The sequence below is a fragment of the Hyla sarda genome, unplaced genomic scaffold, assembly GCF_029499605.1.
Source record: "Hyla sarda isolate aHylSar1 unplaced genomic scaffold, aHylSar1.hap1 scaffold_3522, whole genome shotgun sequence".
Taxonomy (NCBI): Eukaryota; Metazoa; Chordata; class Amphibia; order Anura; family Hylidae; genus Hyla; species Hyla sarda.
Window position 1 is genome coordinate 1 of NW_026610287.1, and position 14,566 is coordinate 14,566.

General features: G+C 42.8%; 1 protein-coding gene across 1 annotated transcript; it reads left to right on the top strand.

The window, feature by feature from the left end:
- Positions 1 to 536: 536 nt before the first annotated feature.
- LOC130331571 (period circadian protein homolog 3-like) lies at positions 537 to 14,454 on the top strand (the record flags this gene model as incomplete). The annotated part of the gene is made up of 6 exons (XM_056553701.1): positions 537 to 681; positions 1,478 to 1,602; positions 8,012 to 8,206; positions 9,808 to 10,065; positions 10,266 to 11,023; positions 13,166 to 14,454. Coding segments are annotated over 6 exons (1,685 nt in total), but the record flags the coding sequence as incomplete, so codon positions are not given.
- Between the last annotated feature and the right edge of the window lie 112 nt (positions 14,455 to 14,566).

Below are 14,566 nucleotides of genomic sequence, written 5' to 3' on the forward strand. Positions count from 1 at the left end.
CAGCGCAGGACGCCGATGGAGCCAGAAGGATCGCGGACCCCCAGGAACAGGTAATTATGACACCGGGGATGGGGGGAGGCGATGGGGCAACGGCGGTATGTGGGCAGAGGATGGGGGGAGGCAATGGGGCAACTCTGTTTGTTAGACCCATGACAGGCAGGTGGAGAGAAGCGGGCAGCGGTGGCGGTCTCTGGCACCGCAAAAGCCGCTGCAGTTAATTGATGATTTAAAGCACCCGCTTTAATTTATTGATCTGCAACGGCTTCTGCCTCGCCGTGGGGGGGGCTGTTTGAAATAGCCGATAACTTATACCGAAATATCGGTATAAGTTATCGGCTATCGGCCTGAAAGGTGACAGATTATCGGTATCGGCCCTAAAAAATCAATATCGGTCGATCCCTAATGGAGAGACAGCGAGAAGGGTCAGGATATAATTTAAAAAAAAATGTAAATTTATAATATACGGTACTAGTTGGCTAGGTAATGAGGAATGGATGACTTGATCATATGATTTATTCTTTTTTTTTTGTGTGCAGCCAAACCTCATCAAAACACTTTCTTAAGACCTAATCAGGAGAATGTGATAGTGGACAGACAAGCAGCGTCATCATGTGACGCCTCCAGGAAGGGACAGCACATCCCCTCCTACCAGCAGATCAATTGTGTGGACAGTATTATTAGGTAAGTGGTGTTTCCAGCATTTTACTGATTTTATAGGTTGTCCTATCCGCAGAATAGAGCAGTGTTCTACAAACTGGGGACCACCAGATATTGCAAAACTACAACTTTCAGCGTGCCCGGACACTGCTCTTTATATATGCAAATCAAAGTCACCTGGGGGGAGTCCAAATGTCAGCCTATTAAGCTTGTTATAAGGTTGTGTAACAGCAAGATTGTTTACGGTCTCCATTAGAAACCATCAAAGTTGTGATTAAGGCTCTGTGCCGCATTACCGGCTGTAACTTCGAGCCTGTCAAATATACATAATGGGACTCCACCAGCAGAATAGTGAGTACAGCTCTGGGGTATAATACAGGATATAACTCAGGATCAGTATAGGATCAGTAATGTAATGTATGTACACAATGACCTCACCAGCAGAATAGTGAGTACAGCTCTGGAGTATAATACAGGATATAACTCAGGATCAGTACAGGATAAGTAATGTAATGTATGTACACAGTGACCTCACCAGCAGAATAGTGAGTACAGCTCTGGAGTATAATACAAGATATAACTCAGGATCAGTACAGGATAAGTAATGTAATGTATGTACACAGTAATCTCACCAGCAGAATAGTGAGTACAGCTCTGGATTATAATACAGGATATAACTCAGGATCAGTATAGGATAAGTAATGTAATGTATATTCACAGTGACCTCACCAGCAGAATAGTGAGTACAGCTCTGGAGTAGTGATGTATTAAATGTAGATATATAACTTATGTAATGCCTCCATTGTTCCTCTCTTTGCAGGTATTTGGAGAGCTACAACATCCCAGCTTTAAAGAGGAAGTGTGAGTCCTCCACCAATACCACCTCCTCCTCCGAAGACGACAAACAGGGTGTCCCTGGACAGAACGACTTGGAGACATTGGAAGGTAAAAATCTTCCTGGTTTGGGGGGATATGAGCTGCTGCCTTCATTAGGAACACCAACTTGAATTTTATTTTGACTTCCACAAAAGTTGCCAATAACATTCACACATATATATGTAAATGTTTCAAGATCTTGTCAGAACAGAAGATAGTTGTGACTGGGGGGGAAGATATTTTCCTACACACAGCAGACTTCCTGTCCAGTAAGGAACCTGCAGTCAGCCATTGTCTGAAGCTGAGGAACTCTGAACAATCTCTGCACAGCAAATGTGTTACACAATGGAAAGCGTGCAGCTCTGTTCTGGACAATATCATGTATATCGCTGTGAATGTTATTAACAGCTTTATGGAACTCACGATTATAGGAAAATATTAGGAACCTTTTATTACAGTGACCAACTTATCCTCAATGCACATTTCTCTGTAGAGGTTTTAGCGTCAGCTCCTCTGAGATAGAAGAAGAAAATATCTAGTAAATATAAATTCTATAGTAATCATCTTCTGTTAATTCATTCAATGAAAACAAATTATATTTGCCCATTTTTTAAGTATCTGCATTTCAGTGATCACCCAGCTTTCCCAGGGTCCTGAAGTTTGAGGGCATGCTGGTGTGAGTAAGGTTAGCAGAGCATGTTAGGGGTTGTAGTTTTGCAGCAACTTAGAAGCCACTAGTCAGAGGGCTGTCACATCATGCTGGGAAATGTAATTTTGCAACAGCTGGAGAGCTACCGGTTAGAGAAAGCTTTCAGGGCATGCTGGGAATTGTAGTTTTGCAACAGATAAAGAGCCACAATGCGGGAAAGCCCGGTGTAGAGATGCATTACTTCTCCTATATCACTGTACTTTAGGAAAGCAGAATGACAATAGATGCAGCTGCTAGTTCAATTTTCACATGTGGTGTCACACAACCTTTCTATTAAAAATAAATAAATAAATGGTTCAATATAATTTATAGCAACTTGACCTTATACTTTTTTTGGGGGGGGAGGGAAGGCTTTTTTAAACTTATTTTTTGGTAAATTTTTTTTTACATGTTTTTAGCCGATTATGATGAAGTTGCCTAATCCTCATGTCTCCTTTCTCGTTCGGCTCCATTGGGGGACACACGTGGGTATATCTTGCTGACGATAGGCAACAAAAAGAGAGTCTGCCCCTCCTGGCAGAATATACCCCGCCTACAGACTCTGAGCTACCAGTTTTAGCTTAATGTCCATAGGAGGCAGACACAGGTCTAGAGTTCTCCAGACCTGGTCTTTTACTTTTACATTTTTTAGTTCAGGGAAGTGTATTTAGCTATTTTTTTTCTCTCTCTTTTTTTTTTTTTTTTTATTTCCTTGATTTTAGGTGGGGGTTCAGGAGCATGGCGCTCACTGTTCCCCCATATGCGATGAAGGGGCACAGGCATACAATTATGCACTGTCAACCCCTTCAAATTCTTTTCGGGTGGGAGGTCGTTTGTCCCTGTTCCGTGACATTTGGATTGCCCAATTGCAGGACTCTCGGGTCCGAGATGTCGTTTTTCGACGGCTATCTGATTTTTTTTATCCCGACCTCCTCATTCTCCTTCCTTGGCAGCGGCTTTTTGGGTTGCACTTCGGACCCTTCTCGCTCAGGGAGTGATCGTCCCAGTTTTTTCAGGGTTCTATTCAAACCTGTTCGCCGTCACCAAAAAAGGGAGTTCCGTCCATCCGATCCTGGATCTGAAGCTCCTCAACTGCCACCTACTCCTGCATAATTTCCGTATGGAGTCACTCCATTTAGTGGTGTCATTCATCGATCAAGGGGAGTTTCTTTCCTCAGTGGATATCCGAGACTTCACATACCGGTTTTTTCTTGCTCATTAGTGCGATCTCAGTTTCGCCATTCTGGAGGGCCATTTTCAGTCTGTGGCCCTTCCTTTTGCCCTGGCCATGGCCCCAAGGGTCTTCACCAAGGTCCTGGCAGTGGCGATCGTCATCCTGCGTGATCCCCTACCTGGACGACCTACTGATAAAGACTCCAACCAGGTACCAGAATCAGGAGTCTCCTTCTCACTCTTCAGACTTTGTCCCATTTCAGCTGGGTGGTCAAAGAGGAAAAGTCCTACCTTATTCTGCCCCAGTCTCTGATCTCCCTGGGACTCAAAGTCAACACGGTGACCGCCCGGGTTCGGCTCCTGCTGGACAAGCGCCGCTCTTTGTCAACAGGAGTTTTGTCTTCTCCGGCGTCCTGTTCCAGTTTCCATTAAGTTCTGCATGGAAGTCCTAGGCAAGATGGTGGTGGCCATGGAGGCCGTACCCTTCACCCAGTTTCATTGTCTACCTCTTCAACTTACTCTTCTGTCCTAGTGGGACAAGTCACCACTTTCCCTCGATAGCAGGATAATTCTTCCCCCCCCCCCCCCCCCCCAGGATTCGCCAGTCCCTCCTGTGGTGGCTTCAGTCTCCTCTTCTTTGACAGGGACCATCTTTCCTGGCCCTCCACTGGCAGGTCATTACGACGGATGCCAGTCTTAGCGGTTGGGGAGTGGTTCATGGATCGGATGGTCCAGGCCCTTTGGTCCTCCCAGGAAGCTCTTCTACCCATCAACATCCTGGAACTTTGGGCAATTTACCTTTGCCTCCTCTATTGAGAGCGACTTCTTCCAGATCGTCCTGTTCGTGTCCAGTTGGACAACTCCACGGCTGTGGTATATGTCAATTGCCTGGGCGACACTCGCAGCCCCCGCGGTCTCCAGGATCCTGCTCAGGGCAGAACTCAGAGTTCCCTCCATCTCGGCGATTCACATACCGGGGGTGGACAATTGGGAGGTGGACTTCCTCGGTTGCTTCTCGGCCAACCCCGCCGAGTGGTCTCTTCATCCAGAGGTGTTTGCGGAAATCTGCAACCTCTTGGGCACTCCGGACGTGTCATTCTCATGTCTCTGGACTGGCCCAGGTGCGTGTTGTACACTAACGTTGTTCGCCTAGTGGCCGATGTACCACTGCACCTCTCAGTTCGTCCCGACCTGCTCTGGGTCCCCATTTGCCACCACAATTTACTGTCACTGCATTTGATGGCGTGGCGGTTGAAACTGTGGTTCTAAGGGCCAGGGGGTTCTCTCCCCAGGTGATCCGCACAATGATCAGGGCACGCAAGTCTTCCTCTGCGAAGGTACTTGGCGGTCCTACTTTCGATGGTGTGAGTCTCAATCCTTCTCACCAGTTGTTTTCTCCCTTCCACGCCTTCTTTCCTTTTTGCAGTCTGGGCTGAAACAACGCTTGGTTCTCAGTTCCCTTAAGGGTCAGGTGTCTGCTCTTTCCATTCTCTTTCAGCGCTCCCTTTTGTCTGACCTTCACATACCCACTTTTCTGCAAGGCGTAGCTCATGCGGCTCTGCCATATAGGTCCCCTACTCTCCCGTGGGATCTGAATCTGGTTCTCAGTGCTTTGCAGAGTACTCCCTTCGAGCCTCTCCAGGACATTTCTCTGCGCTTCCTTTCCTGGAAGGTGGCCTTCCTCATTGCGGTCACTTCCATCCGGAGAGTTTCAGAGCTGGTGGCTCTCTCCTGTCATTCCCCCTACCTGGTCTTGCACCAGGACAAAGTTGTTTTCTGTCCGATCCCCTCATTTTTGCCCCTCAAAGGTGGTCTCTGCCTTTCACCTAAATGATGATATTGTTCTCCCGTCCTTCTGCCCAGCTCTGTCCCATCCCAGGGAACTTTTGCTTCATTGTTTTGACTTGGTACGGGCTGTTCGGATTTAACTTTCGGTCACTTCATCCTTCCGTCAGTTTGACTTTCTTTGTGCTTACGGAGGGTCATCGTAAGGGACTTCCTGCTTCAAAGGCGACCATTTCGCGGTGGATCTGTTCTGCCATCTCAGAAGCTTACCACTGCAAAGTGAAGACTCCGCCTTTCCAGGTCTGAGCTCACTCCACTTGTTCCATCAGGGCCTCCTGGGCTCTCCGCAATAGGGCTTTGGCCTTACAAGTCTGTAAGGCGGCCACCTGGTCATCCTTGCACACTTTTAAAAAATTTTACCAGGTGCACACTTTTGTGTCTGCTGATGCTGGTTTGTGTCGCAAGTTGTTGCAGGCGGCTGTGGTCCAGCCTTCCACCTGAGTTGCTTGGGATCTTACCCACCCCGGAGAATGCTTTGGTACGTCCCATGGAGCCGAACGAGAAATACTAGACTTTTATGCTTTTTCTCTGAGGATCCATTGGGGGACACACAGCTCCCACCCGTTTGTTCTGGTGTCTTTGGTTTGGTTGCCTGTTGCTTCTTTTTTTCTTTCCCTGTCAGTCCTCTCCTACTGCTTTGTAACTAAACTGATAGCTCAGAGTCTGTAGGCGGGTTATATCCTGCCAGGAGGGGACGACTTTCTTTTATTTTTATTTTTTTTGCCTAGTGTCAGCCTCCTGGTGGCAGCAGCATATACCCACGGTCTCTGTGTCCCCCAATGTATCTTCTGAGAAAGAGATTTTACAGTAAACATAAAAAAATCTTTTTTTTTTTTTTTTTTTTTTTTTTTTTTTGTGCCATAATAAATACAAAGCAAGAATGAAAAAATAAATGTATCCTTTAGTATCCATAGCCTATAAGGAAAAATAAATTAAAAACATATCAAGCTTGATACACTATTGCTCTGGGCAAGTATATAACTGATAACGTCCCTCAAGTTCTACTTTAACCTCTGGACAATGAGACACTCTAGAGTAGCGTTTTTCAACCACTGTAGCAAAACTAGAACTCCCAGCATGCTGGGAGAAAACACAACAGCTGGAAGAAAACACTACTCTAGACTGTCTCATTTAAAACTTTTCCAGGGAACTGAATGACTTTTGCAAAGGAATCCACAGTAGATTCGTAAAAACCAGATCATTGCTTTTTCTGCCGGCAGCTTGTTGCCTGCATGTTATCCTATGGGCTTCAATTCTAAAAAGCAAAAACATAACTGTGAATTAGAGCGCTTTCCTGATATACTTTGTTAAGGATGTGTTACACTTGTACAAAGCACCATTGCTACACACAAAATTATACAATCTCCACTATCCCTTCTCACCATTGGGTCAGTAATTTTTTATAATTTTTTTTGGCTCTTTACGACCCAATGTAGCTTGAAGGGAAGAAAATTCTGTTTAATCTATCAACACTATGTTATAGAGCAAAGGATTGGCTGAGCAGATGGATATATAGCTTTTAGTAATACGTGTGTGTGTGTGTGTGTGTGTGTGTGTGTATGTATGTATGTGTATATATATATATATATATATATATATATATATACACATACATACACACACACACACACACACACACACACACACACACAGCAAAACAGTAATGAATATATATATATATATATTTCATTACTGTTTTGCTGTGTGTGTGTGTGTGTGTATATATATATATATATATACACACACACATTTATAAAAACAATTATGTATGTGTGTGTGTGTGTGTGTGTATATATATATATATATATATATATATATATATATATATATATATATATAATATATATATATATATATATATATATATATATATATATATATATATATATATATATATATATATATATATATATAAAAATATGTGTGTGTGTGTACAATTTTTTTTTCTGCTCTTAGGAGTCCAGTGGGCGGTCTCCATTCTCTCATACAGGGAAGGCTGTCAATCAAGTCTTAGGATAACACCTATTTGAAAGTATATTTGTAAATAAGGTTATTTTTTCACCTTTCTGTGGTATTTAATTTTTTCTTCCACATTTGATTTACATTTTCTGCTGTGTTGTTTTCAGCCTATGGTCTTGTCTGGTGTACATCCTGTAATGAACCTCAGGTTTTTGTGTACTCGACTCTCTAGCTTGGTATTCAGCCAACTTAGAAGAAGGGACATAGAGTTGGCTGAATTACCAGCTAGAGTGTCCTGTACAAGGAAGTTTGTTACAGGATGTACACCAGACAGTAAGCTGGCAGAAAAGCCTTAGACCACAAAAAGGTAGAAAAAAAAACGTAATTTATTGTACAGTTTAAATAGGTTTTCTTGACAGACAACCACTTTAATGACTGACAGCCTTCCCTGTAAGAGTGTGTACAGAGAGTTGTTCTGCCCACTGGACTCTTAAGGACAGTATAAGCAGGGATGAATGAAAATTCAAGTTATACTGAATCTTTTTCCTACAAAACTATCATCAATCTGCTCAGCTCCTCCGGTTCTATAACGTGCAGTCTACAGAAAGGTTCCCTTTTAAGCACATTGCCCCCTAGTGGTGGCAAATGTTTATTTTAAATTGTGTGAAAAGAACAAAGGAATGGTGCTTGGTACTAAAGATTTGATGGTGTCATCTGGAGTTTCCACAAATCAGGAAGGAAATCTGGATATTTCAAGGTTAAAAATACAAACAATCCTCAAGTGTCCTCGACTTTGTCTTGTATCGTTGCAAGATGTTCCAGAACCAATCTCCACGAGTCAATTGTCAGCAGAATCGATGGTCGCTACCGATGTTCAGACAACAGCCGCTGTGGTGGGAGCTCCATTGACCGACCTTACCCTGTCCATCAAGGCAATGAGTGTGGTTTCAGTCACCAGCCAGTGTAGCTACAGCAGTACCATTGTGCATGTTCCTCAGCCCGAATCAGGTATCTGTGGGTGGAGGGGTGGGGTTGGGGTGGTGGTACCTGTTTGGAAGAATTTCACAAATGCTTTCTTTTTTGCAGCTTTTTAATGTTCAAGATATGCCTTATAACTCTTGTGCTCAAGGAACAAGCCACACTCACTTGCTCCATAAGGATATGTGCACACAGTTTTTTCTGTCCATCAATTTAAAATGGACATTTTTTGGCCATTTTTGTGCCAGAAAACGGCCCATGGTAATGCAGTGAAAAGCAGCCCTTGTGTGCCAAAATACGTTTGTATTCTGACACATAATTTGGGCCATTTTTTGGGTTGTAAATGGAGTGGAATCCGCTTACATTGTTTTTAATAGGAAACTATGGATTATTTTAATCTGCGTCACAAAAAAATAATTCAAAAATGTAAATGTGATGCTACTTTGATACTGGGTCAGTGTGAATTCCACATCGTGTAGCCTGGACTTGCATTGAAGGGGAATTTCAGCTCCTAAAAACGTATCCCCTACCTACAGGATAGGGGATAAATGGCTGATTGGGGGATCCGACCTCTGGGCCCCCTCCAATTTCCACAGCAGGGACCTTATGCTCTCCTATGCACAGAGCTGTGGGTCAGCATGTCCTCCATGCATTGCCTATGGGTGCACCCGATATACCCAAGTGCATCACATGATATTTCTGGCGCTCCCAAAGATAATGCATGGAACATGTGCTGGCCCACCGATCCATGCAGCAGAAAGTGTCGGGCCTCATTCTAGAAATCGGATGATTGCATCCCAGAGGTCGGATCCTACTGTGATCACTTATTCGCTATCCTGTGAAGAGGGAATACATTTTTAGGTGCTGTAACACCCCATTCACTGTCTGTAAGAGATCTGGAAAAGGGTGAGGAACCAAAATAGAAAGAATACTAGAAATTTTACTTAAACCAGAAATCCCTTTAAGCAGAAATCACGGGGGCTGTATAACAGACTTACAGCCTTACATGATGTCCTGGACCTTCATCAGTGGTCTCCAACCTGTTGCTCTTCAGCTGTTGTGCAGCTTTAACTCTCAGCATGCCAGTGCATGCATTCAGTTATAGTTGTTCAGCAGCTGAAGTGCCACAGGTTAGAGACCACTGATAAAGGTCCAGGACATCATGACCAATGGTTTATACAGTAAAACTTCTTCTCCTTTTTCCTTCTCTATCTGGAGTTTTCTTTGCAAGTTTTTATTGTTTCCAACAATCAAGTTCTCTAATGGTTATATGATGCATAGGGGTTCACGTAAAACACCTTGACAAAGTATCCGGATGAGGCCAGGGCTGCACTGCCACTTTCTGTAGCGATACAAGATTGATTTTTAACTACTGAGTGACCGCTGTAGTCCAAAAGACTGCGTGCAACTCTACTGCAGCTTGAATGTTTTAATCAATACTGTAACACTACAAAATATCACAGTATAGTCCCAGCCTAACTAAGACCAAAACGGTTTTCACTTTTTTGCTTTTTTTTTTTCCCCTTCACTCCTGTATTTGTGTGTCATTGTGATGTTTAGTATATACAAATTTTGGTAGCCTTCTATGCATAATTCAGACAAATAACCTTGTTACTTCCCTTTGTCTGCAGAGGTGACAGCCATAGAAGATGCAACGGGTGGTAGTGAACAGATAGATATGAGATCTTCTCAAGCCGCAGGGTCCAGTGTAGCCCCGGAGGAGTTTAAACAGGTTGGATTAACCAAGGAGGTCCTGTCTGCCCATACACAGAAGGAGGAGCAGAACTATGTGGATCGGTTCCGGCAGAGGATCCTGCAGTCTCCGTACAGTAGCTATCTACAGCAGGACAGTCAAAGCAAAGCCTGCTCCCATGAACAAGGAATACAAGGTAGATGTCTCGGCTTGTTGTCTGCATTGTCTTCCACCCTGTTGGGTTCCAGAACAGTTGTCTCCTTGACCTTCTACCAAAACAATTATTATAATATAACTGACCATTGGATGCCCTTGCCAAAGCATCATGGACTTGTGTTCAGGAGCATGAAGAAGGCCTTGTAGAGTTCCTAATTTTATCGATTTTTATTTTCTCAGGAGAACATTCATCTCGGCAAACTACTCCAGCGGCTTTGAAAAAAGGTAAAAAACAGGGCAAGCACAAAAGGCAGAAACCAATGGAATCATCAGACAGTAATGGATCACACCCCAACCTACCACCACGACCAAGAAGACCAGGGCCTTCACCACCATCTTGGCCACCGTCTGAAGTCTCTCACCCAAGTCCATCAAACATGGCTTTCCCAGCTCCGATGATGATCCCAATTCAGCCAACGTATACCGTGCCTGGGTTCCAGCTCCCACACATGGGCACCACAGTAGCCGGAGACTGTACCACTTCATCAGTGGCTCCTGAATCAATACCACAATCAAACTTTTCTTACAACATGCAGCCATTCCCAGCATTCCCATCCCCATACATGGGTCCAGTTGTAGCTCTGTTTCTTCCCAATTATAATATGTACCCACCTATCAACCAACAGATACCTCAGCCTTTCTTCCCCACTCAGTACCCTTGTCCACCACCACCACCTTCTTATCCATACACTGGAATGCCAGCTGCTCCCCAGACTGTGCCATCGCAAATTCCCACAGACTTTGTGGACCCGACATCCCGAGCGTCCTCTCCCATGTCGGCAGAGGAGCAGCAGGACATTCAGAGTGATGATCCACGACTTTTCAGTAACTCTAGAAGCAGTTCCCCATTGCAACTGGTCCTCCTCCAAGAGGAAATGCCGAAACCAGCAGAGCCTCCCGAAGGAACCACTGCCGAAACCAAAGCAGACATTAAATGTGTAAGTTGTGTTCCAAGTTTGGGAAACTATTGGCCTATAGTTGGCTGAAGATTTTGGGCTAGAGGCATAGTAATTTTATTTAGATGTTTATTTTCTAACTGTTACTATATTCTTGTCAAAAAGAGGTAGTGCTATAGTAGTTATATTCTTACACAGTGGGGCAAAAAAGTATTTAGTCAGCCACCAATTGTGCAAGTTCTCCCCCTTATAAAGATGAGAGACATAATGAGAAAAAGAATCCATGAAATCACATTCTCTGATTTTTAAAGAATTTATTTGCAAATGATGGTGGAAAATAAGTATTTGGTCAATAAGTTAATCTCAATACTTTGTTATATCCTCTTTGTTGGCAATGACAGAGGTCAAACATTTTCTGTAAGTCTTCACAAAGTTTTCGCACACTGTTACTGGTATTTTGGCCTATTCCTCAATGCAGATCTCCTCTAGAGCAGTGATGTTGTGGGGCTGTTGCTGGGCAACACAGACTTTCAACTCCCTCCAAAAGTTTTCTATGGGGTTGAGATCTGGAGACTGGCTAGGCCACTCCAGGACCTTGAAATGCTTCTTACGAAGCCACTCCTTCATTGCCCGGGCGGTGTGTTTGGGATCGTTGTCATGCTGAAAGACCCAGCCACATTTCATCTTCAATTGGAAGGTGGTTTTCAATCAAAAATCTCACGATACATGGCCCCATTCAATCTTTCCTTTACACGGATAAGTCATCCTGGTCCCTTAGCAGAAAAACAGCTCCAAAGCATGGTGTTTCCACCCCCATGCTTCACAGTAGGTATGGTGTTCTTTGGATGCAACTAAGCATTCTTTCTCCTTTAAACACAACAAGTTGAGTTTTTACCAAAAAGTTCTATTTTGGTTTCATCTGACCATATGACATTCTCCCAATACTCTTCTGGATCATCCAAATGCTCTCTAGCAAACTTCAGACGGGCCCGGACATGTACTGGCTTAGGCAGGGGGACACGTCAGGCACTGCATGATTTGAGTCCCTGGTGGTGTAGTGTGTGTGATGGTAGCCTTTGTTACTTTAGTCCCAGCTCTCTGCAGGTTATTCACTAGGTATCCCCCTCCCCCTCCCCCCCATGTGGTTTTGGGATTTTTGCTCACAGTTCTTTTGACACCACGGGGTGAGATCTTGCATGAAGCCCCAGATCGAGGGAGATTATCAGTGGTCTTGTATGTCTTCCATTTTCTAATTAATTGCTCCCACAGTTGATTTTTTTCACACCAAGCTGCTTGGTCTTCACAGCCTGGTGCAGCTCTACAATTTTGTTTCGACAGCTCTTTGGTCTTGGCCATAGTGGAGTTAGGAGTGTGACTGTTTGAGGTTGTGGACAGGTGTCTTTTATACTGATAACAGGTTCAAACAGGAGCCATTAATACAGGTAACGAGTGGAGGACAGAGGAGACTCTTAAAGAAGAAGTTACAGGTCTGTGAGAGCCAGAAATCTTACTTGTTTGTAGGTGACCAAATACTTATTTCCCACCATAATTTGCAAAGAAATTCTTTAAAAATCCTGCAATGTGATGTGATAGTTGATGTATACCTATGATGAAATTTACAGCCTCTCATCTTTTTAAGTGGGAGAACTTGCACAATTGGTGGCTGACTAAATACTTTTTTGCCCCACTGTACATAAGAGACAGTGTTATAGCAGTTATATTCTTGTATATAGGGGCAGTATTATAGCAGTTATATTCTTGTATATAGGAGGCATTATTATAGTAGTTATATTCTTGTATATAGGAGCAGTATTATAGTAGTTATATTCTTGTATATAGGAGCAGTATTATAGTAGCTATATTCTTGTATATAGGAGGCAGTATTATAGTAGTTATATTCTTGTATATAGGAGCAGTATTATAGTAGTTATATTCTTGTATATAGGAGCAGTATTATAGTAGTTATATTCTTGTATATAGGAGCTGTATTATAGTAGTTATATTCTTGTATATAGGGGGCAGTATTATAGTAGTTATATACATGTACTTAGGGGGCAGTATTATAGTAGAATCCTAAAGGTTCTGTAGATGTTTAAAACATTTTTTACTTCATATCTTAAAAAGATGATCATCATTACTAGTGTCTGATAAAAGCCATTGTTCTTACCGTATTTATTCTTCCAGGCGGACACAGCAGAGGACAGCGGGAACAATGACAGCCATTCAGCATCTAGTGAACTCTTTGACCTCTTACTACAGGAGGACTCCCAGTCTGGCACTGGATCAGCCGCTTCAGGAAGCGGATCTGCTAACTCCAGCTCCTTAGGGTCTGGGTCTAACGGTTCTACCTCAAACGGGACCTCAGGAAGTGGCATAGGTATGAAGTGACTGGAAGTTTGCCGGTCACCTAAATAAATAGTGTGTTATTGTAAGTATCCATTATCCTAGTCTGATAGTGCTCAAACAATGGACTGAACAGCACAATATGTCTTGTTTCGCTTTGAACTGTATACCAGACTGTTTGGTATCGGTGCAGAACTGAATAAAACATGTACGTTGTAGGTGGTGTCAGGGCTGGACAGATCACCTTAGTTACAATGACCATATAGCCATGGGTAAGTAAACTGGGACTGCTTTAAATCAAGGCTTTTAATTGTGTTTATCCACAATAGTTAATCAGTTAATAATCTATAATCAAATCATTTCTCATTTCACTCTTAAAGGTTTATAATTTTATTTTATTTTTAGTAATTTTTTTTTATTTTTTTTTTATAAATATTTCAGTTTTAACCATTGTTTGGTATTTAACTAAAGACAATGTCTTTGATGTGTTTTACAGGTAACTTATGTGTGCTTTCCTCCACTTTCTCTTGCCCAGAGTGACCCTGAAATTTATGTATCTTTTGTTTGGTTTGTATTCACTTATAAGGGATATAACATCCAGACATATCACTAGGGAAAGTACAATGCGGGTTAAGAGGTTAACGGCGCTGAGGTCGGGTCGTTCCGCAAGAGGTCACTCTGTACGATGTAGCTGGTGTTTGCATTGTTAAGAGTCTCTTAGGATATATAACTAAGCAGCTGTGCGTCACTTTTACCTGGTGACAACCTACAAAAGAGTAAAAAATAAATAAAAAATTCCAATGACATTGTCAAGAGTAGGTTCACTTTTGATCATCAGTCTGTATAATGTTGAGATACTCTGGCAAATGATCTTGTTCTACTCTCTCCTTGCATCATGTTGCATGCACATCCAAAGCTGCCTTCAGAAATATGATGTTAGGCTGAACATCTTACTGCTTTTGGTTTGCAACAGAGAATGGTCTGCTGCGTTGCGTTTTTGGACATGTGGTTTTCGGAGGTACTGTTCTGTAATATGAATACTACATAGAGTCCAAGCTACAATCTCCCTGAATGCAGTGTAGCAGAGTAAAGCTTTAATGTATATTCACACATGCTGTATACGCTGCAGATTTTATGCTGTGTAAATCAATATAAATAAATAGTCAAACCCAGCAATAAATCTGCAGCATGTACAGTAGGTGTTAACATACTTTTTAAAGAATACCAGTCACCAAATATACT